Below are 25040 nucleotides of genomic sequence, written 5' to 3' on the forward strand. Positions count from 1 at the left end.
CTGTGGGGTCTTGTTGTTCCCTTCCCATCATGCGCGCCTCGTATAGAGACAATTGTTCCTGATTTGTCTCAGCTGCGTCTCATTAGCATTAATGCAAATAAGCGCCGGCGTATAATTTCACGTTCGCTTGCACAAAATAAAGGCGCACAAACCTTCAAAATAAAGAGCAGGCATAGACAATGAGATCGCAACATACAGGGCCTCATATCCGCGCTCTCTGGGGTTTTATTCACACTTGCAATTTTGGTGGCAGTTTTTTTTAACCAAAGACTGTATCCTGCAGGAAGTAATACACGTCCTTCCAATATTCTGGATCCTTTCCCAGAATTGGCTTCAAAGAGGGCCACAAAAATTATGGTATAGTTATATTATTTCAGCACTGTATAGTGGTATTATTTCCGCACTCTGTGGTGGTATTATTTCAGCACTGTATAGTGGTATTATTTCTGCACTGTGTGGTGGTATTATTTCCGCACTGTGCGGTGGTATTATTTCAGCACTCTGTGGTGGTATTATTTCAGCACTCTGTGGTGGTATTATTTCTGCACTGTGTGGTGGCATTACATCAGCACTCTGCGGTGGTATTATTTCTGCACTGTGTGGTGGTATTATTTCAGCACTCTGTGGTGGTATTATTTCTGCACTGTGTGGTGGTATTATTTCAGCACTCTGTGGTGGTGGTATTATTTCTGCACTCTGTGTTGGTATTATTTCAGCACTCTGTGGTGGTATTATTTCTGCACTGTGTGATGGTATTATTTCTGCACTGTGTGGTGGTATTATTTCAGCACTCTGTGGTGGTATTATTTCAGCACTCTGTGGTGGTATTATTTCTGCACTGTGTGGTGGCATTACATCAGCACTGTGCGGTGGTATTATTTCTGCACTGTGTGGTGGTATTATTTCAGCACTTTGTGGTGGTATTATTTCAGCACTTTGTGGTGGTATTATTTCTGCACTGTATAGTGATATTATTTCCGCACTGTGCGGTGGTATAATTTCAGCACTGTGTGGTGGCATTATATCGGCACTGTGTGGTGGTATTATTTCTGCACTGTACGGTGGTATTATTTCCTCACTCTGTTGTGGTATTATTTCAGCATTCTGTTGTGGTATTATTTCAGCACTCTGTGGTGGTAGTATTTCAGCACTGTATAGTGATATTATTTCCGCACTGTGCGGTGGTATAATTTCAGCACTGTGTGGTGGCATTATATCGGCACTGTGTGGTGGTATTATTTCTGCACTGTACGGTGGTATTATTTCCTCACTCTGTTGTGGTATTATTTCAGCATTCTGTTGTGGTATTATTTCAGCACTCTGTGGTGGTATTATTTCAGCACTGTATAGTGATATTATTTCTGCACTGTGCGGTGGTATAATTTTAGCACTGTGTGGTGGCATTATATCGGCACTGTGCGGTGGTATTATTTCTGCACTCTGTGGTGGTATTATTTCAGCACTCTGTGGTGGTAATATTTCAGCACTGTATGATGGTATTTTTTCCGCACTGTGCAGTGGTATTATTTCAGCTCTGTGTGGGGGCATAGTATCAGCACTGTGTGATGGTATTATTTCAGCAGTGTGTGGTGGTATTATTTAAGCATTTTGTAGAGTTACTATTTAGGTACAGTTTGGTAGTATTCAAGCACTATGTGGCATTAAGCACCCAGACTATGTCTGATCAAAACTTTTGACATGTTGGGGTGGGGGGGGGGGGGCTGAGCTGTGAGCTTCAACTGTTGTCTTCTCAGTCTACTGTTGTCATCCTTCACTGTTAGTCTATGTTTACACAACATTTTTTATATGACAAGAAATGCCGTTATTTGCAAATGTTTGCAGTATTATTTTGGTAGGAGATGGTAGTATTTTAGTAGTATATGGTGTATTATTTAGTAGTATATGGGGGTATTATTTTATTAGTATATGTTGCTCTTATTTTTGTCGGAGATGGTAGTATTATTTTAGTAGTAGAAGGTGGCTTTATTTAAGCACGATATGAGGGAATTATTTTAGTAGTATATGGTGGTAATTTTGTTGTATATGGTTTTATTCTATAGTAGTATATGGTGGTGTTATTTATTAGTATATGACGGTGGTAATTTAGTTGTATGTGCTGGTATTCTATAGTAGTATATGGCAGTGGTAATTTAGTTGTATATGGTTTTATTATCTAGTAGTATATGATGGTATTCTCTAGTAGTATATGGCGGTGATAATTTAGTTGTATATGGTTTTATTCTCTAGTAGTATATGGTGGGGTTATTTAGTAATATATGACGGTGTTATTTTAGTCGTATATGGTGGTATTCTCTATTAGTATATGATGGTGGTAATGTAGTTGTATATGGTGGTATTCTCCAGTAGTATATGGTGGTGTTATTTAGCGGTGTTTGATAGTTACATAATAAATGCCCTCAGGTTCTTATTTCTGCTGATACATCCAGGTATATAAACATGTGTACAATAGACGGCCAATATCTCGCTTCATTTAACCATTGATTCCTTTCTCGGGGCTGTACAGAAGTCACCAAGACCTCAGGCCGGATTAATTAGAATTCCTGTAAATGTTGTTCCGCTAAGAATTTCACCAATTAAGGGATTTTCCTGGTCTCCTTTGTCATTATTACTCATTACAATCAGGCAGAATTAGTTATGATTGGGGAGAGGATTATAAAGTAGAAGGAGGGGGTGGAAGGAGCGTATAAAGAGAGATGCATAATATTCTTTGGGCAAATAACTTCAAGATCTCTGCCTCAGTCGCTGAACAGTAACCTTCAATGTTGGGAAACTCATCCTGGATGTGTCAGGATCACATAGAGATTTAAAGGGCCACTGCTTCAAGAGTATCCAAGTATGGTGGGCAGGAGGAGTAACTGGAAGCGTTTAGCTTCTCCACAGAATCACTCACGACATGCTGGTGTCCCTTTTCCTATAAATCGCCCTTATTAATCTTTCTGTTCTTGTTTCTCGGCAACCATTATCTGTAATGCCGCCAAATCTTGATCACCTTCTAGTTCGCTGCTTCCAGTGTAAGAAATTACAATATACCTGACGTGTTCCTGGCGCGTTCTTCCTAGACCTCCCAGGGGAAAATAACCACATATTAGTAATATCAAGCAATTTACAAATAAACTTCAGATGGGTCCACCTACTGGAGAAGTCAGCAAGCAGCTGAGGAAATCTGCCTCTTCTAGCAATAAACAGAAGGCTCCCCTAAAGGGAAGGGGGCGTTCATGCATACAGGGGCACATACAGGCACTCTGCGTAATTCCCTTCATAATATTGCCAACAATTGTCGAGCATTAGTCCCATTTTCTTATAATACCGTCAACTATAGCCTTACAGTGCCATCCGTAGGCATTCCCCTACACTGCTAGAAATAGCCTCAACCACCATAATACAGCCACATATAGTGCCATCCCCATTACACTGCCACATATAGTGCCATCCCCATTACACAGCCACATATAGTCCCATCCCCATAACATTGCCATCCATAGTCATTCCCCTATAACACTGCTTGCAATAGCCTCAACTCCCATAATACAGCCACATATAGTGCCATCCCCATAACACCGCCACATATAGTGCCATTCTCATTACAGTGCCACATATAGTGCCATCCCCATAACACTGCCACATATAGTCTCATCCCCATAACACTGCCATCTGTAGTAGTCCCATCCCCATTACACTGCCACATATAGTGCCATCCCCATAACACTGCAACATATAGTCCCATCCCCATAACACTGCCACATATAGTCTCATCCCCATAACACTGCCATCTGTAGTAGTCCCATCCCCATTACACTGCCACATATAGTCCCATCCCCATAACACTGCAACATATAGTCCCATCCCCATAACACTGCCACATATAGTCTCATCCCCATAACACTGCCATCTGTAGTAGTACCATCCCCATTACACTCCCACATATAGTCCCATCCCCATAACACTGCCACATATAGTCCCATCCCCATAACACTGCCACATATAGTCCCATCCCCATAACACTGCAACATATAGTCCTATCCCCATAACACTGCCACATATTGTCCCAGGTATATACTGCCAGGTATATTCACTTCCCCAGCAACAAGGCTAGCCATAGTATTTTCCTCCATAACATTGTCAGCCATAGTCCCTTTTCCACCACAACATTGCCAGCCACAGCTTTATAACATTCTTATCCGTAGTCACTTGAGAAATATAAATTACAACCTGATTCATTTAAATATGGGCATTTTCAACATCTCACAGCATGTCTCTGGGACTTTTTGGTTAGGGTGGTGAGTTACACTACTTTGGTCTTATGTACATTTGCACTGTATTTTTATGATATTTTATACTATTTTTATACTGTTATAGTCCATTCTTCGCTGTGAGTGAAATGAAGTCCATGCACGGACATTATCTTCCTTACATCTCATTTTATGTGAGCTGTCTTGTTTTAGAAGGGGAGTATGCAGTGTCCCACTGTGTGCCATTTGGGACTTATTGGTTGTGGTGGTGTATGTTAATTTGCACTGTGGGATATCTGTTTTTCATATGGTATTGTGTACCATTGTACCATTGGTATACTTTTAAACCTTGTTCTTGACTGTGAGTGAGAGGAAGCTCATGCACTTCATATAGGCTCTCTTTTATTTTTACATTGAAACATTCTAGTCAATTGGAATAAACAGTTGGTGTATAGGAGTCTGCCTTCGAGTGAGGGAGAGGATCCGATCTCATTCTTTCCAGAGTAAGGCCTAAAGCCAAGGATCACTTTGAGTGTAACACCTCTTATGGAGTCTGAATAATATCCTGGGTAACGCTTTTTAGTCCATTCCGGATTTTTTTTTAAAAGAGAGACTGTGAGGAGCAGTCTCTCACATCTCATATCTGTCTGAGGGCCTTCCCAGGCTTTAGGCCGGGACTAGAGATGCTGTGGCTGCCAAGCCTTCATTTCCAGCAGTAAGCATTGCAGTCCAATGAGTAGTACTTATTTCTTGGGAATCCACTTTGCTCCAACCAATGAAAGAGTTTAAATAAAATGGAAAGTATTTGCCACCTAAAGAGTTATGTTCTCCTTCCATCAATGCCTGGGTAGTTTTATGAACCACATATACAATCTGGGCAGACGCTTAATGAATACCATGGCCATCTATCACCGCTGTTCAGCCTCTTGTTGCAGATGTTGAGCTGTACTGTAAGATGTGCCAGATGGGCCATACAGCAGGGGGCTATATCTGTGGTCCGCCATTGGCTTATTCCTCTACGTTGGTCCATTTTCCTCTGAAACATTAATCGGAATATATCAGGTTTATGAGTTTTCTAGTTAGCTGGGGGAGAATCTCTGATGCTTGACAGATCGTCTGACTCGCCATTGAAATTGGCGCCCTGGTCTCCCATCTGCTGGTATGATGAGACAACGGCGTGTATTATCTCACTGTGACACTACGTATTGATCTGTTTGTATTCTAGTTACAGGAAACATTTTGCTGTAATCTCTCCCGGGAGGATCAAAGCCGAATGCTGCAAATTTCAGCAGCAATTTTATATATATATTTTTGTTGCCAGGACCACGTTGTTCAATTGGTGCCTATTAGGTCTAATCTCCCTTATTCCGATCAGTGTCAAGGAGCCTTAAAGGGATGTACAAGGGCAAAATATGGCAGATTTCTTCTAAGCATCGTGTTACACCTGTCCACTAGTAGTATGAGAAACTGTACAGAAGTAAGTGGCCCTGAGTGGCAAAAACCCTAAACAATGGGATAAAACAGCCATTTTTTTTCTAATACTGTGCAGACCCTTTAAGAGGAAGGTTCCTTGTTTAGTTATTCTTTGATATGTTAGAAAACTACAATTTTTGGGAATGTCATCCGTTTTCTAAATAATTGCAGGACTTTTACTTATCTCTCCAAGAACAGAAGGATCAGACAGTTGAAACCCTGATGTCTGCTCCTTCTCTCCTTTGACATTGATCATCAGGGAAGACCTGGAAGGCCCCCTACACATTAGCCAGACACTAGACATGTAGAGGCCAAACCTGCCGATGTGTAGGACCAGCCTCAGACTGTCAGGGCATGATGGGAATTGTAGTTTTGCAACAGCTGGAGGTCCACAAGTTGGGGGGACTGATCCATGTCTTTTCTGCAGCTAAACGGCCTCCTGTAGCTCATCTCCCAGGACTCAGAGTATGATTTGAGGGTTGGGATATAGAAGAATGACAGAAATCTGTCTGCTTGCTGCCACCACTAGGGGGCACATTACTGCATACTCTTCTATTACTGAGGTCCATGTATTGTATGAAGAGTATGCAGTATCCTTTCACCAGTCACAATGTCAGCATTAACTTTAATGCAGAGGATTTGGGACTTTGTATCAGGCTACAAACTGGTACATAATGACATGAAGTTAGAGGGCTGCCATCACTTTAAGATCCGGAGCTGCAGAATACCATGTGACTGGCTGTGCCCCTCATGCTGAGTGATATTGATGCCGCCACCATATGCCTCATATGATATCCCTCAGCTGCTGGCGCTGGACGTAAACAAGGAAATTCTCCTCGGGTATCTGACCCCAGAGAGCGCTCGCCTGCTCGGGAGTTTCATAATCTGCTGGAGTGCTGGACAAGAAAAAACTTTTTTTTTTTTTTTTTTTTTTTACGTTTGGATTTCTATGGAATAATGCCAGCGGAGTGATTGTGATCAAAGATGGGGAATATGTAAGTCCATATGAGAGTACAGTATAAGTGTCGTACTTCTCAGGAGTCCGGGAAGCTGAGATCAGTGCTGCTGTTTGCAGGGATACCACTATATTGTTAGTATTTCCCTATAATGAAGATAATGAGGAAAACCGCAGCCTTAAAGTGACTCTCCTCTTCCCATCATCAGGTTGTTTTAAGGCTCTAGCTGTTGCAAAACTACAACTCCCAGCATTTAATGACATGCAGTATATTACTATATAAGTTCAATGTATAACCTGTATGCAGTAGCTCCCTCTAGTGGTGGCTACAGGCGGCTCTGTTTCTGCGCAGGGGGTTTGGAGCTCTGTGTCAGAAAAACCGAGCATGGCGTGGTGTAGGAGAGGTCAGGCCTCCATTCAGGTCCTGCATACTTCAGGGCACAAGGAGACCTCATTGATTTCAGTGGCACCTTACTGGGCATGTAGGCTGGTATAGCACTGCAGTGTAATCTGACCAGGTGTTATAATGCACTGTGTATGGAGTGACACGTTTCTTCATCACTATAAGCGTCTGTAGATTGATGTCACCCAGGATCAGATCAGTGGTAGAATTGCTGAGCTCAGGCCCTTGTGTGCAGAGCTGCCACAGCACTTTTCCTATACGTGTGAATGACTCCTGATGTGTCCGCCATGTTGACGTGTCCTGTCACCCCGCATCACTTCTGTATAGTTACTCCCCAAAAACTGCGGATACCAAGTATTCATCAGATGCTGCGGCCGCTCTAACTTCACTATCTGGTTCTGAAAAAAAATTCTGAAAGGATCCCTCCCGCCGTGTAGTTATCTCCAGCAAAACTCCAACCCCTAGCGGAATATAAATATGCTACCATTCTGACTGCTACCACTAGGGGGCGCTTGCTGCATACAGTTTAGATTGAAGTTATAGGGGTACTCTGCAAAAAAAAAAATTCTTTCAAATCTACTGGTGTAACAAAGTCATACAGATCTGTGATTTAGTTCAATTTGAAAATCTCCAGTCTTTCAGTACTTATCAGCTGCTGTATGTCCTGCAGGAAGTGGTGTTATAATTCAAGGCTGACACAGTGCTCTCTGCTGCCACCTCTGCCTGTAACAGGAACTGTCCAGAGCAGGAGCAATTTCCTATAGAAAACCTGCCCTGCTTTGAAAGGGTACACAGTTTAACACATTACTTCACTTGAAAAAAAACACAAAAAAGAAACATTTGCCATACAGTAGACATTTCAAAAGTCTTTATTTAGGTTTTCACATGTCTGCCAACTGCTAGATAGATCTGGGAGAAGCACATGGCTGTGTTCTTCACTCCCCGGCGATAAATATCAGTAGTCAGACAAAGCCTTCAATCTCTGGCTGCCTGCAGGCACCACTAGGGGGTTTAGCACAGGGAAATGGACCATACCTATTGTACAGTAGTGCAAAACACAATCAGACGTCCCCATAAAAGATAAAATAGGATAATAAAGAGGGAAGAGGCCATACACAACACACAATACAGTGTCCATGGAGAGCAAAGCTTGTGCCTTGTCTAGAAGTGGACACAGCTGCTCCGCTATTTATGGAGATGTTCTCCTGTGTGACTCCTAAAGGGTCACTCCAACTTGGAACATTTATGGTATAGACAGAGGATGTGCCATAAATGTCTAGTAGAAGTGGGATCCAAGGATGGCTGGGAGGGGGCATGTTGGGTTGAGCTGGTAAATGTATTGATTATAAGGTGGTTGGATTATTGGACAACTACTTGGATGATTGTTTGTTAGGTGCATGGATGGTTGGATGGGATGGTGGTTGGATGGGATGAAGTTTGGTTGCAATAGGGGTTGCATGTGGATGGATGGAGGGTTGGATGGGATGATGGATAATGGATGGAATGGTGGTTGGTTGGATAGAATGATGGATGGATTGATGGGAATATGGATGGAATGGTGGTTGGTTGGATGGAATGATGGATGGATAGAGGGTTGCATGGGCTGATAGATGGATTGATGGGCTGATGGAATGGTGGTTGGTTGTTTGGATGGGATGATGGATGGATAGATGGGATGATGCATAAATGAGAGTATGGATGGAATGGTGGTTGGTTGGATGGAATGATGGATAGATGGGATGATGGATAAATGGGAATACTGATGGAATGATGGTTGGTTGGTTGGATGGGATGATGGATAAATGGGAATATGGATGGAATGGTGGTTGGTTGTTTGGATGGGATGATGGATGGATAGATGGGATGATGGATAAATAGGAATATGGATGGAATGGTGGTTGGTTGGATGGATGGAATGATGAGCGGGTGGGTGGATGTTAGATTGAGTTGGTAATGGTATTGATGGGTAGATAAGATAATGGTTGGGGGAAGGGATTCTTAGATGGATGATGATATGTTTCTCTCTATTTTTGGCTGGGTGGATGGTGGATTGGTTATTGGGGGTTGTTTGGTTGTTTGGATGGATTCATAATTGGTTAGAATGAATGATTAGGTAGACAAATGTTTTTTAGGGTATATTGCTACCTGGTCGTACGGCACGATAGAAGGTTGGACGGATGGACTGATGGTTTGGAAGATGGATGATTAGGTAGATGACGCTTAGTTTGCCGCATAGATGGTATGAAGGCTCTTTAAAAGTAAGCAACAGCATAACGGACAGTCAAGTCCATAAGCATGTCTGCAGGGACTCGCTGCTTTCTTATATCTGTCTCCAGATCTCAGGTGAAATCACAAACCTGAAATCTTATTACAGTGACTGACCCATTGCTCAGGGTGACGTCCACAGACCGGAGAGGTCAGACGCTGCCAGATACTGTTTACTTTGGGAGGCATTTATTAAGTCCGGCGTTTTTTACGCCGGACTTAAAAATGCCCCCGCAGCTCCGGCGGTACGGGGATTTATGTAGAGGCGGACTGCCTGTACATAAATCCTGTGCGCGCCGGTGCGCACCGCCGAAAACCTACGCCAGCTGAGGACTGGAGTAGGTTTTCGGCGTACATTTGGGCGGAACGGATGATAAATCGCGCGGACTCTGAGTCCGCGCCCTCCGTTCCGCCCACTTCCCGCCTACTTTCCGCCCCCTTTCCGCCCCCTGGCGTACTCGGCGGAAAGTGCCGATTTGCGATTATTTTATTCGCAAATCGGCCATTTGCGTATAAAATAATACGCAAATCGGCACTTTCCGCCAAAAATCATCCGTCCGCCGGATGATACATGTGGCCCTTTGTGTTTTCTGGAGAAGACAAAAGGGCAGAAACCCAATAAAATGCAAAAAGTTTAAGAAAATCCTATCTGGCATAATGGTGTGACTGGAGCGCAGAGTATTTCAGGAGAGGCGAGGACTGGTCTAGTAGTCATTGCTGGTGCAGGCAGGGGGGCATGTGATGGGGGCGGTTTATGAGGTGGGGAGACGGTGGAGACTGGGAACTAAAAGACAGCAAAGGGGCTTGTGCAGCACAGAGTATTTCAGGACATAAGTGCTATTCAGTGACCGGCTGTCAACAAGGTTATTCAGGAGATCTGCTGCGGTCTGCGAGGGGAGACTTATTTTTTAATTGCAGTAATTTAAACCAAATGACAAACTCAGCACTGCTACACCTGTATGTTAGGGAGGGCAGGAGCAGATGTTATAGGGAAAGTGTCATATGGTGATGAGCAGGATGTCCAGAAGCCTCGATTAGCGCCCTGATCCCTCCATACCCCTGCACGAACGCTGCGTCCTCACCTCCTCTTCTTCTTTCTTACAGAGTACAAGTCGAGTTTTATGTTAATGAAAACACCTTCAAGGAAAGGCTCAAGCTCTTCTTCATCAAAAACCAAAGATCAAGTTAGTCTTCTTGGTTATATTAAAACTTTTATTATTAATGTGACGTAATTTATTTCTGTTATTTTTTGTTTTCCTGAATATATTGTTTGTAACCTCCAGCTTGGAATGGGTTACATGCCTGCCCCATGCTGTATGGGGTGAAGCTGTGGTGTTATACTGCCATCTACAGGTGTAGATGAAGTACTGCAGTAACTTTCTGCAAGGCTACTATCATCCTGAATGTAACCAAACACTATAAGTTACATAGTATTATTATATTGTGATATTATATTACATAGTAATATTATGTTAGCTATTGTTTTATACAACTACAGTGACAATGAGTGTATACGGATAGCCTACTTCTCCTTATACTGCTGTATATATATATATATATATATATATATATATATATATATATCCTGAGGATGGCGCCTCCTTTCAGCAGTATTGTGTATTGGAGCTGCACAGATTTTGTTCTTCCTTTTTTCTTAGGCCTTGTTCACCCGGTTAAAAGACTTTTTAGCAGAGAATTTTTTGCATGGATTTTTTCATAGAGAACAATCATAAGTCTGTATTATAATTATTATATAAATGTATGTTCTTTCATACAATAGAGGGTTGCAGAAAAAATGTTATCAATAATATTTCCTTAATTTTAGCAATGGATAGATAGATAGATAGATAGATAGATAGATAGATAGATAGATAGGAGATAGATAGATAGATAGATAGATAGATAGATAGGAGATAGATAGATAGGAGATAGATAGATAGGAGATAGATAGATAGATAGATAGATAGATAGATAGATAGATAGATAGATAGATAGATAGGAGATAGATAGATAGATAGATAGATAGGAGATAGATAGGAGATAGATAGATAGGAGATGGATAGATAGATAGATAGATAGATAGATAGATAGGAGATAGATAGATAGATAGATAGATAGATAGATAGATAGATAGATAGATAGATAGATAGGAGATAGATAGGAGATAGATAGATAGATAGATAGATAGATAGATAGATAGATACATAGGAGATAGATAGATAGATAGATAGGAGATAGATAGGAGATAGATAGGAGATAGATAGGAGATAGATAGATAGGAGATAGATAGGAGATAGATAGATAGATAGATAGATAGATACATAGGAGATAGATAGATAGATAGGAGATAGATAGGAGATAGATAGGAGATAGATAGATAGGAGATAGATAGGAGATAGATAGATAGATAGGAGATAGATAGATAGATAAATAGATAGATAGATAGATAGATAGATAGGAGATGGATATTAGTTTCTTTCATCTCTTGTTTTCTTCATTAGATTTGATGATTCCAGGTAAATTACAGGTTACTCCCCCCCTCCCCTCCCCTCTTCCTTCTCCTATGAAGTCAGTCAGTCCCACATGCCGCGTCTCCTATGACGCCAATGTCGCTATTCACTCACCGTCTTTCCTAACCTTCAATTCAAGGTAATAATGTATCACGGTGGAGAATTACCCGGCGCTCTGAATGGCTCTAATAGAGAACAGGCAGCTGCGGAGAGCACTTTTATTGTCCTCCGTCTTGTTGTCTGCGCGGCTGCATGATTAAAACCTTCACAAGGGGCTAAAACAACATGGAGGTGACCTAGATACACCTGCAGGAGGACTCTGCCATCATCCCTTGTTAGGAGGCGGCCGGCTGGGTCACAGTGGAGCTACCTGGCTACCTTTGTCTCTGGGTCACTAGCAGCTGATCCTGACACAGACTATACTGGGACTGCCATGCAGCACCATCTTAGTATCATTACATAGACAATAGAGATGAGCAAACCTGGAGCATGCTCGAGTCGATCCGCACCTGATCATTCGGCATTTGATTAGTGGTGGCTGCTGAAGTTGGATAAAGCCCTAAGGTTATGTGGAAATTATGGATATAGTCATTGGCTGTATCCATGTTTTCCAGACAACCTTAGAGCTTTATCCAAGTTCAGCAGCCCCCGCTAATCAAATACCGAATGATCAGGTGCGGATGGACTCGAGCATGCTCCAGGTTCGCTTATCTCTAATAGACAACATCATGAAATTTTAAAGGGGTACTCCGGCAAAAAGAGAAAATTCTATCAAATCAACTGGTGTCAGAAAGTTATACACATTTGTAATTTCGTTCTATTTAAAAATCCTAATTCCAGTACATATCAGCTGCTGTATGTCCTGCAGGAAGTGGTGTGTTCTTTCCAGTCTGACACAGTGCTCTCTGCTGCCACCTCTGTCCATGTCAGGAACTGTCCAGAGCAGGAGAAGTTTTCTATGGGGATTTGCTGCTGCTCTGAACAGTTCCTGACATGGACAGAGGTGGCAGCAGAGAGCACTGTGTCAGTCTGGAAATAATACACCACTTGCTGCAGGACATACAGCAGCTGAGTACTGGAAGACTAAATAGAAGTAATTTTTTAATTGATATAGCTTTCTGACACTGGTTTATTTGAAAGTTGTTTTTTTCTGCTGGAGTACCCCTTTATTTCAGACAATGTAAGGCCTCTATCTGTACACTTGAGCCCCATCCATAGTATAGCTAATCCTAAGGAGTCATGTAAGTTTGCAGCCAGGTAGCAGCACCACCTGCAGGTTCAGCCATAAGAAAGGAGCCTGGGCCTCCATGAACCCCATAATAATCCCACTGACACTACACAGTCCTATCAGCTGCCGCTCTCCGTGGTGCTGGACACTTCCATAGGATTTTATTGCTGCAGGATTTTACTACATAAGGGAGAGTAACGGAGTCATTTATGGAGGATTCAAAGATGCTGAGAATAAACATGTTCACAAAAAAGCGAAGGGAATGGATATAGTTTACTTAAAGGGGTATTCCGATACATTAAAAAAAAAAAAAAAAATATATATATATATATATATATATATATATATATATATATATATATTCACATTTCTTTTAAAAAGTTATATACATTTGTAATATAACTTTATTAGAAAATGTGAAGTTTGTTTTTTCACTTTTTACTTTGAGTGGCAGCAGTAAGGGGCAACACAGCCTCTCTACTGTCACCAATGGCTGTGATAGGAACTGCAGGGCTGCTCAAGCCCTAGTCCTGGTATAGTTACATATCACTAGCGCTGCTGCCTGCAAATTCTGATGTCTATTCTAATGCATGTTGACATTACAATAGACATTACAGTTCCAATCATTTTTTTTTTTTTTTGCTGTAGTACCCTTTAAAATGTAGGTGAATCCTAACCCTTGTACACTCCCAGTCATCACTGACTGTACAGATTCAGGCTTGACTGGCACTCAGTCCTTATGGGCACCATACAGTAGCTCCTTGAGCACTGAGCCGCCTTGTCTCAGGGTACGGGTGGTGTGACCCCACATCATGGGGGCTGGGTTTCTGCAGACGAGCCCTCTATAAATATCCTCCTGGTTGTTGTAGTGCTGCTGCAGACTGGAGTATATGGGTTACTGTAGCCTCAGCCATTACAGGATATAAATCTCCTTATTAACATGACGTCTCGCTCTCTCCAGGCCTAAGAATCCGTCTTTTCAATTTCTCCCTGAAGCTGCTTTCCTGCCTCTTGTATATAGTGCGAGTGCTGCTGGATGACCCCACACATGGCATCGGATGGTGGGTGCCCCCCGGCATTATACTGGGTATACAGGGGGGTAGCCTTATACTGGGTATACGGGGAGGTAGCCTTATATTGGGTATACAGGGGGGTAGTCTTATACTGGGTATATGGGAGGGGTAGCCTTATACTGGGTATACGGGGGGACAGCTTTACACAGGGTATACAGGGGGGTATCCTTATACTGGGTATACAGGGGGGTAGCCTTATACTGGGTATACAGGACTCTATCTGCCACTTAAAAATGTCCTCTTTTTCTTTCTTTTTTTGCAGCTGGAATTGTGAGAAGCAAAACTACACAACTAAAGCCCATACACACAGTATAAACTGGTGAGTCCTCGCACCCCGACCCCCCTGCTCTAGTGCCATCCGCAGCCCGGATCAGTCACATCTGTCACATTGTCTTACAGGGATCCCATCATCTGGGTGGACAGGAGGACGCCGCTCTGGGCCATTCAGGTAAATAGGACAAGTCTTATTGATTGCATCAGATCCATGTAATGTCTTCTCGTCTGACAGGGTCCGTCTAGGGGAGAAGGATTTGTTATCATGGACTTATATTCTGCAATGTCAGACACAGCCCATAGTGTAGGGGGCGCTATATATATGGGGGAGGGAGAGTATCCCATCCTATATCTATCTCCTATCTATCTATCTATCTATCTATCTATCTATCTATCTATCTATCTCCATCTCCTATCTATCTCCTATCTATCATCTATCTATTTATCTATCTATCTATCTATCTATCTACTATCTATCTATCTATCTACTATCTATCTATCTATCTATCTATCCATCTCCTATCTATCTATCTATCTATCTATCTATCTTCTATCTATCTATCTCCTATCTATCTATCTATCTATCTATCTATCTATCTATCTATCTATCTCTCTCTCTCTCATCTATCTATCTATCTATCTATCTATGTATCTATATTCTCTCTCTCTCTCTCTCTCTCTCTCTCTCTCTCTCTCTCATCTATCTATCTGCCATGTATATTATGCACCTTCTACACTATCCTGAAGCTTTACAGTACATGAGAAGCCTTTGGGTCGTGTTCCGCCCTTCGGTTTATTATCTGGAGGATTTTGGCAGCTGACCCCCCTGGATTAGCGTCCAGCGATGTGCTGTCGGTGTAAGCCTCGGTTGTCGGTTCCCGGAGCTCGTACCAGCAGACGGCTTAGATCCGGACATTACTGCAGCTCCCATTCATCTCTACACACTCCAGTAATCTCTCCGCACAGGACCAAGCATAGAAGTGATGGGACGTTCTAGGACGTCATCTGCTTCTCAGTACCCCAATAATCCTGCCCCTCCTCACCCTACAGGTCACTGTGGCCATCATCAGCTTCTTGGAGACCATGCTTCTCATCTATCTCAGCTATAAGGTAAGCTTGGTAGAGGTCTGGGGGGCTATAATAATGAAGGACCAATAGTAAAGATGTTCTGCAGCATCTTGAGACCTCTCATTTACGCTGGGGTGTGATGTATTGATCCTCGGCTGGGTCAATAGTAATGTTTCTGCCTATGGACAGTCCCAGCAGTCATTTACATCATTGATTTCCCCATGTTATTACAATGAGCGTCTATAAGATCTGGTCATGTGACAGGAGACACGTCATGTGACATGATGCCGTGCAGCCGCCAGTCTTGTGGGATGCCGGTCTAAAAGAATTTACCAGAGCACGGAAATCACCAGAACAGATAGGTGAGAGGGATTAATGGAGTCTAGGGCCCTGTGAGTGTAGTGCGCCACTCTCTACTGTATGGCAGAGTCTGGTACTGCAGCACCTCCACTGCTCTGCCCCATTCACTTGAATAGGCCTGGCTGCAGTACCAGATACAGCCACATAGACATGAGTGGCACTGTGTCAGAAACTGCAGTTAAAGGGGAACTCGGGTAAGAAAATTATTTTAAATGAACTGGCGTCAGAAAGTTATTTTGATTTGTAATTTACTTCTATTTAGAAATCTCCAGTCTTCCAGTACTTATCAGCTGCTGTATGTCCTGCAGGAAGTGATGTATTCTCTCCAGTCTAAGACTCTGCTCTCTGCTGCCACCTCTGTCCATGCCAGGAATTGTACAGAGCCGTAATAAATCCCCATTAAAACTCTCCTGCCCCGTACAGTTCCTGACATGGACAGAGGTGGCAGCAGAGAGCACTGTGTCAAACTGTAAAGAATACACCGCTTCCTGCAGGACATACGGCAGCAGATAAGTACTGGAAGACTTGAGATTTTTTAATAGAAGTAAAATACAAATCTCTGGCACATTCTGGCGCCAATTGATTTGAAAGAATTTTCTTGTGAACTACCCCTTTAAATAACACAGATGTAGCAGAGCTACAGTTTACTGTCTACAGGCGAAACAAATACGTTATCTCGGCTCTGCTACATCTGTGTACTTGTCTGCTATCAGTATTTCCTAAGAACGCTATAGTCTCTCCCCAGCCTGACTTGGCTGATAACAGAAAGCAGCAGAGTATATTCCGTGCAGTAGTAATAGGCGTGCTATCCCTCAGTATACAGCTATAGGTGATTGCGCTATTGTTGTGTAATTCATGGCTGAATGTGCTGAATCCACAGGGAAACATCTGGGAGCAGATCATCCGGATCTCCTTCATCCTGGAGATGATAAACACGGTCCCCTTCATCATCACAGTGAGTTCCTTCCTCTGGTGTGAACGCTCTCCTGCGGGTTGATGAGACGCGACGCGCTGTCTGATGTGCTGCATGTTTTCAGCGTCTCGATCACAGTTCGGGGAGGATGCGCTCTGCTCTCACATCTGAAGATAGAAAAATTATTTGGAAATTTAAAGGGATTGTCCATGCTAAGGAATAGGCCATGAATATTAGATCAGTAAATGTCAGATCAGCTGCTTGAAGGGACAGTGAGGCTCCTGTGGATGCCGCAGCCTCTCTGTTGTTTAGCAGCACTTATCCTTCTAATACTGTACGTATAGTAGCAGAGGTGCGATGTGCTGCAGCGTTGCCCCATGTAAGAGCTGATGAGTGGGGGTGTCAGGAGGTGGACCCCGGCCAATCTAACCTGAGGATAGGACATCAATTTTAAAAAGCTTGGATTACCCTTTTAAGTGTGTCTGACTGCTTGTGCCCGCACAGGACGTCCAGCTCTCCCTCAACCAAAGTGGGTCTTGAAGGTTACACAAGAGGTCGGGGGACAGGTGCAGATGTGGGAGGGAAATATACTGTCACAGCACCCTGCTCAGAATCCTCATGGTTGCCGTTAGAAACAGACAGCAGTTCCACTCCCCCCGCTGTCAGACAGGGGAAACGTGGTATTACACTCCAGACACTAAAATCAATGGTTAACCATGGACAGGCTGCGGATTGTAGAGTTGTCCCAAATGCTGCCCCCCCCCCCCCCCCTCTATGATGGGTATATGGGTAGGGGTCTTCTTGATAAGCCCATCCATTATTTTCCAGTCCGTTATACTAAGTAGAGATACGGCTGCTGTAATAGGGGGGACGCAGACCTGTAATGACTACCACTGCCCCCCCCCCCACCTCCTCCATGGATGGAACTTTCCCTTCATCCTCGGTGCCGGCAGTCGGGAGGCTGAAGAATAGTCATTTTGTGTCCCTGAATGCAGAAAGCTGCGGGCTCCACATTACAGGTAATAGAAGAGAATGGCGCCCGCCGCGCCGGGTTATAAGCCTGCCATCAGCTTTGTCAGCGCCGTTTTCCCACGCAGTCTTTTTGTTTCCGAGCCTTGAAAACCCCGTCTAGTGAGAGAGTCACGATGGGAACAAAATGGAGCGTTCAGCCGGCGGATTTTCTTAACTAATTGACTGTAGCGAGCGGAACAGAAGGGAATAATTACCACGAAGGCGGAAGGTCGATCGCTGCCGCAGACGCCGGTGTTACTTCGGGTTTTTTCTTGCCATTTGACAGGCGATCTATTCACCATGTATATTGTTCCCTGTAAGTCTTATACGGTCCTCTGTAATATAGTGGGGAGGGGGTCTACCTATTCACCTGCAAGTTACAGTGGAGTCAGAAGTACTGGGGAGAAGCTGGGGGGCTAACAGCAGCACAGAGTATTTCGGGAGAGAAGTGTGATGCTGGGCTGTACACAGCAGGGACATAGTCTGAGGATGGGAATCCTATATAAACCAACATTACTGGGCACAGGATCTCCTGGCGGCACAAGCCCCCTGGGCAGCCATAATGGGGCACTATCCGCAGCATTAGGCCGTGGCGGTATGGAGTCTGCAGTGTTTCAGCCCCTCGGCTGCTTTCTTCCTCACAGACCGGTGGTAATTTGCTGGTGGTACATTGGGGAAGTCTGCGGGATTCCCTGTGATCACACGGCCCTCCATTACCCAGGGAGACGGCCGAACACTGAGATTTCTTTTCTGAGAAGAAAATTACATTCCTGCACAGGCTTTGTGTTCTGCCGCCTCGTACACGGCGCATCTCACCGGGGAACGGGAGGGAATGTGTGATGGTGGGGGGAGAAGGCAGGACAGGGGGTGCTGAGAGAGTGTACAGGGGGTGCTGAGAGAGTGTACAGGGGGTGCTGAGAGAGTGTACAGAGCAGGGGGTGCTGAGAGAGTGTACAGGGGGTGCTGAGAGAGTGTACAGAGGGTGCTGAGAGAGTGTACAGGGGGTGCTGAGAGAGTGTACAGGGGGTGCTGAGAGAGTGTACAGGGGGTGCTGAGAGAGTGTACAGGGGTTGCTGAGAGAGTGTACAGGGGGTGCTGAGAGAGTGTACAGGGGGTGCTGAGAGAGTGTACAGGGGGTGCTGAGAGAGTGTACAGGGGGTGCTGAGAGAGTGTACAGGGGGTGCTGAGAGAGTGTACAGGGGGTGCTGAGAGAGTGTACAGAGGGTGCTGAGAGAGTATACAGAGCAGGGGGTGCTGAGAGAGTGTACAGGGGGTGCTGAGAGAGTGTATAGGGGGTGCTGAGAGAGTGTACAGAGGGTGCTGAGAGAGTGTACAGAGCAGGGGGTGCTGAGAGAGTATACAGAGCAGGGGGTGCTGAGAGAGTGTACAGGGGGTGCTAAGAGAGTGTACAGGGGGTGCTGAGAGAGTGTACAGGGGGTGCTGAGAGAGTGTACAGGGGGTGCTGAGAGAGTGTACAGAGGGTGCTGAGAGAGTGTACAGGGGGTGCTGAGAGAGTGTACAGAGGGTGCTGAGAGAGTATACAGAGCAGGGGGTGCTGAGAGAGTGTACAGGGCGTGCTAAGAGAGTGTACAGGGGGTGCTGAGAGAGTGTACAGAGCAGGGGGTGCTGAGAGAGTGTATAGGGGGTGCTGAGAGAGTGTACAGAGGGTGCTGAGAGAGTGTACAGGGGGTGCTGAGAGAGTGTCAGGGGGTGCTGAGAGAGTGTACAGAGGGTGCTGAGAGAGTATACAGAGCAGGGGGTGCTGAGAGAGTGTACAGGGGGTGTTGAGAGAGTATACAGAGCAGGGGGAGCTGAGAGAGTATACAGAGCAGGGGGTGCTGAGAGAGTGTATAGGGGGTGCTGAGAGAGTGTACAGGGGGTGCTGAGAGAGTGTATAGGGGGTGCTGAGAGAGTGTATAGGGGGTGCTGAGAGAGTGAACAGAGCAGGGGGTGCTGAGAGAGTGTACAGAGCAGGGGGAGCTGAGAGAGTGTGCAGGACAGAGGGTGCTGAGAGAGTGTACACGAAAGGGGATGCTGAGAGAGTGTACAGAGCAGGGGGAGCTGAGAGAGTGTGCAGGACAGAGGATGCTGAGAGAGTGTACACGAAAGGGGATGCTGAGAGAGTATGCAGGACAGGGGGTGCTGAGAGAGTGTACAGAGCAGGGGGTGCTGAGAGAGTGTATAGGGGGTGCTGAGAGAGTGTACAGAGCAGGGGGTGCTGAGAGAGTGTACAGAGCAAGGAGTGCTGAGAGAGTGTATAGGGGGTGCTAAGAGAGTATACAGAGCAGGGGGTGCTGAGAGAGTGTATAGGGGGTGCTAAGAGAGTGTACAGAGCAGGGGGTGCTGAGAGAGTGTATAGGGGGTGCTGAGAGAGTGTATAGGGGGTGCTGAGAGAGTGTACAGAGCAGGGGGTGCTGAGAGAGTGTATAGGGGGTGCTGAGAGAGTGTACAGAGCAGGGGGTGCTGAGAGAGTGTACAGAGCAAGGAGTGCTGGGAGAATGTACAGAGCAGGAGGTGCTAAGAGAGTGTACAGAGCAGGGGGTGCTGAGAGAGTGTACAGGGGGTGCTGAGAGAGTGTATAGGGGGTGCTAAGAGAGTGTACAGAGCAGGGGGTGCTGAGAGAGTGTATAGGGGGTGCTGAGAGAGTGTATAGGGGGTGCTGAGAGAGTGTACAGAGCAGGGGGTGCTGAGAGAGTGTACAGAGCAAGGAGTGCTGGGAGAATGTACAGAGCAGGAGGTGCTAAGAGAGTGTACAGAGCAGGGGGTGCTGAGAGAGTGTACAGGGGGTGCTGAGAGAGTGTACAGGGGGTGCTGAGAGAGTGTACAGAGCAGGGGGTGCTGAGACAGTGTACAGAGCAGGGGGTGCTGAGAGAGTGTACAGAGCAGGGGGTGCTGAGAGAGTGTACAGGGGGTGCTGAGAGAGTGTACAGGGGGTGCTGAGAGAGTGTATAGGGGGTGCTGAGAGAGTGTACAGAGCAGGGGGAGCTGAGAGAGTGTACAGGACAGAGGGTGCTGAGAGAGTGTATAGGGGGTGCTGAGAGAGTGTACAGAGCAGGGGGAGCTGAGAGAGTGTACAGGACAGAGGGTGCTGAGAGAGTGTATAGGGGGTGCTGAGAGAGTGTACAGAGCAGGGGGTGCTGAGAGAGTGTACAGGGGGTGCTGAGAGAGTGTACAGGGGGTGCTGAGAGAGTGTATAGGGGGTGCTGAGAGAGTGTACAGAGCAGGGGGTGCTGAGAGAGTGTACAGGGGGTGCTGAGAGAGTGTATAGGGGGTGCTGAGAGAGTGTACAGAGCAAGGAGTGCTGGGAGAATGTACAGAGCAGGGGGTGCTGAGAGAGTGTACAGAGCAGGGGGTGCTGAGACAGTGTACAGGGGGTGCTGAGAGAGTGTATAGGGGGTGCTGAGAGAGTGTACAGAGCAGGGGGAGCTGAGAGAGTGTACAGGACAGAGGGTGCTGAGAGAGTGTACAGAGTAGGGGGTGCTGAGAGAGTGTACAGGACAGAGGGTGCTGAGAGAGTGTACAGAGCAAGGAGTGCTGAGAGAATGTACAGGGGGTGCTAAGAGAGTGTACAGAGCAGGAGGTGCTGAGAGAGTGTGAAGAACAAGAAGTGCTGAGAGGGTGTGCAAGCAGGGGGGGGGGGGTTCTGAGAGTGTGCAGAGCAGGGGATAGGTAGACAGATAGATGGACGGACGGACGAACAGACAGACGGGAGGGAGATAGATCTCAGGATACTTGGTAACATTCATTACCTGTATAGACACAATGGCCTCTACCTATCCAGCCCATAATACCTCTGACCTGATGTAATATCTGCTCTTCTCTCTTCTTCTCCTCCAGATATTTTGGCCGCCCCTAAGAAATCTGTTTATCCCGGTTTTTCTGAACTGCTGGCTAGCGAAGTGCGTCTTGGAGAATATGATAGTAAGTAGTGCTGGGTGTCCTGTATACAGCATATAGGCACGGTAGGGGAGGAGCCAATACAACCAGGACCACACCCCTGAGGAACCCATAGACCCCACTCATACATAAGAGACCCCCACTGGTCTGACAAAGCAGGATTCAGGTACCCTAGAGGGTTCATGTGTCAGGCTGTGCCCCCTGCAGGCAGTGCACTGACATAACACAGTGTATCAGCTTTATCCGCTGTTGTGCATTGTGTTTGTGTATTACGCTATTGCTGTGTGTGTTCTGCCTCGCCAGCTCTATGCAAGCTAAATGCCGTCTTATATTCCAGAACGATCTCCATCGCGCCATCCAAAGGACGCAGTCGGCCATGTTTAATCAGGTGATCATTCTGATCTGCACCCTACTATGCCTTGTGTTCACAGGGTAAGATGTTACTTCTCCATATAGTGTTATTATAGTAACAGTAACCACCATTCCCCTGCAGGGCTAGGGGGGGTTGTAGATGGGACCACTAGCCCAGCAGTCCATAGGTCACTGAATAACTAGGGGTCTGATACAGATTCTGCAATGGGGCCATAGATGTGATGAGAGATCACAGAGGATTGCCTAGACTAGGGTGAATAGTAGCAAAACCTCAGCTGTTACGAGTGTTTGCATGTCAGAATACATTATTAGAATACATAATTTCTATTATTTATTGGTAAGCCAGTCCTGGCTCAGAAAACCCGTCTGCCAGGGTCCTGTAATACTGTTCATCCTGAGCCTCCTGCTTCATGTATATACCGTATAATGCCAGAGCTATACGGGAAGAAGAGGAGGGAGAAGGGAAGGGAAGAGTTAGGTATATGAAATATCCAGCTGTAGATGCCATTTAGGGTGTTGGTGACAGGGCACCCCTGGCATAGGTGGAGGGGGGGCAAGGTTACATTCTGACCGTACTGTACTGCAAATCCTATACAATCCCAGGGAATCTGGATTATGAGCTGGATACTAAGGAGTCACAGGGAGCGGCATGTGGTAAGGTATTATGTAAGTGCCGCACTACATGGCACTTCTTACCGCAGCTCTTCTGACTCTTCTCCTGCCATTAATGCAGCGCTGAGGAGGACAAGTGTTATGTTCTGTGCACTTACTGAGCTTTCAAGCTAGTCATGAAGGGTCAGGAAGGATCTCCAGTCATTGTGAATGGAGACGACATCACACAGATGCTGCACTTAAAGGGCCAGATGGTGGGTGCACAGCCGGGACAGCATCCCCCCCCCCCAGATGCGTCATCTATAGTCCTATTCACACCTATAGGTTACGCTTACACATAGATAATAGCTCAGGCTGCATTAAGGATCTTTTACATTATTGATCATTGAGTTTGCCGCACCAAGAAGCAGCGGCCATTGTAGCTGCTCGCCCCGGTTTATTGAACTTCCCCTCCACAGAAGTGGGGACTGTTTTGGTGACCGTGTATGCTCCGCCGGTCAGGAATGGAGCCGTGTGTCATTTCCTATGACGCAGATCTATGTGAGTTTTCCCACTTTAGCTCTCATTGACTTTGTGCTTATTCCTGCCCCCTCCCCTATTGTTAATACCCGCTGCGTCAGCTAATATTGCGCTTTGTGTGTCACAATACCACGCCAGGGCAGCGCTATATATAGAGCGGAAATATCATTTATCAGCCACATTTATGTACATTACATGACAGCACTTATTCACCATCTGGAACAATGGGCTCTAATATGAATCGGTAATCACTGCCAAATGGCACAGCTAGGGGGCAGGCCAGACCCCCAGACCCCGGGCCACAGCCCTCTATTATTAAGGGACAATGGCCCATGACTCACAGATATTACAGGTTCTTCAGAGAACTGACTCTGGTTAGTCATCGGCCGTATTCAGCAGCTAATGCCGAAAATATGATTGATTTTTATTATACTGAGGTGTTGTCATACCCAAGGCAGCCATGTGGGGCGCTGTAGCCGAATATTGATACATTTGGATCCAGTCTAGACAATCCTCTGGACCCGAGACTGATACGTTGTAACCAACTCTCTCAAGACAATGCTGCGGACACAGGCATTCTAGACCAGTGTTTCTCAACCTTTTCAGGCCAAGTACCCCCATGCGACAAGATGCTCCAGCCGAGTACCCCCAACGATGCCATCCATTAATAACATTGCCCAGGGTAGATTTACATGTATGTTTCACAGCAAAATCCACTGCGATACTCTGTACTGTTATGGCCTATGGCTCTGCATTCTCACAGAGGATTTTCTATCTGCTGCGAGAATGTAGCCGCTGCCTATTTACCTAATTAGCTGCCGGCCCTTAACAGATCATACTTACCTCCCTGTACTCCCACCTGCTTCTCTGGCTCCCAGCTCACTGACAGCCCGCTCATCCAATCAGTGGCTACGGTGGGACTGTGCACTGATTGGCTGAGCAGGCTGTCAGTAAACTGGGTGCCAGAGAAGCAGGTGGGATATATCCCACAGAGATGGATATGTCCCCCTGGAGCCAGATACCTCCCCCCATGTAGTCAAGAGGCCTTCTTCTATGTAGCCAGATATCTCCCCCATGTAGTCAGATACCTCCGCCATGTGGTCAAGAGGCCTTCTTCTATGTAGCCAGATATCTCCCCTATGTAGCCAGATACCCCTTATATGTAGCAAGATATCTCCCCATGTAGCCGGATACCTCCTCATGTAGTCAGATACCTCCCCCCATGTAGCCAGATATCTCCCCTATGTAGCCAGATACCCCTAATATGCAGCAAGATATCTCCCCATGTAGCCAGATACCTCCTCCCCATGTAGCCAGATATCTCCTCTATGTAGCCAGATACCCCTTATACGTAGACAGATACCTCCCACCATGTAGTCAGATACCTCCCCCATGTAGCCAAATACTTCCTCCCATGTAGTCAGATACCTCTCTCCCATGTAGCCAGATACCTCTCCCCCATGTAGCCAGATACCTCTCCCCCATGTAGCCAGATACCTCTCCCCCATGTAGCCAGATATCTCCCCCATGTAGTCAGATATCTCCCCCATGTAGTCAGATATCTCCCCCATGTAGTCAGATATCTCCCCATGTAGTCAGACACCTCCCCCATGTAGTCAGATATCTCCCCATGTAGTCAGACACCTCCCCTATGTAGCCAGATACCTCCCCCATGTAGTCAGATATCTCCCCATGTAGTCAGATACCTCCCCCTATGTAGTCAGATACCTCCCCCATCTAGCCAGATACCTACCCCCTTGCAGCCAGACATCTCCCCATGTAGTTAAGATACCTCCTTATATAGCCAGATACCTCCCCATGTAGCCATATATCACTTTTCATTTTCCTCTCCATCTGG

The 25040-nt window shown here is 45.7% G+C and overlaps 1 protein-coding gene across 4 annotated transcripts in view; it reads left to right on the forward strand.

Moving 5' to 3' along the window:
- The window catches only part of KCNT1 (potassium sodium-activated channel subfamily T member 1), a 164375-nt gene that overhangs the window by 102008 nt on the left and 37327 nt on the right, over positions 1-25040 (forward strand). For 3 of the 4 annotated variants that reach the window (XM_069985983.1, XM_069985980.1, XM_069985981.1), the window contains exons 3-10: positions 10451-10530; positions 14046-14145; positions 14420-14476; positions 14557-14605; positions 15481-15540; positions 16739-16813; positions 21620-21703; positions 22017-22111. In XM_069985983.1, coding sequence (XP_069842084.1) covers positions 10451-10530; positions 14046-14145; positions 14420-14476; positions 14557-14605; positions 15481-15540; positions 16739-16813; positions 21620-21703; positions 22017-22111 — 600 coding nt within the window. The remainder of the gene's footprint in view (positions 1-10450; positions 10531-14045; positions 14146-14419; positions 14477-14556; positions 14606-15480; positions 15541-16738; positions 16814-21619; positions 21704-22016; positions 22112-25040) is intronic. The other variant, XM_069985982.1, reaches the window with a different exon arrangement.

This window comes from Dendropsophus ebraccatus, chromosome 10 (assembly GCF_027789765.1).
Source record: "Dendropsophus ebraccatus isolate aDenEbr1 chromosome 10, aDenEbr1.pat, whole genome shotgun sequence".
Taxonomy (NCBI): domain Eukaryota; kingdom Metazoa; phylum Chordata; class Amphibia; order Anura; family Hylidae; genus Dendropsophus; species Dendropsophus ebraccatus.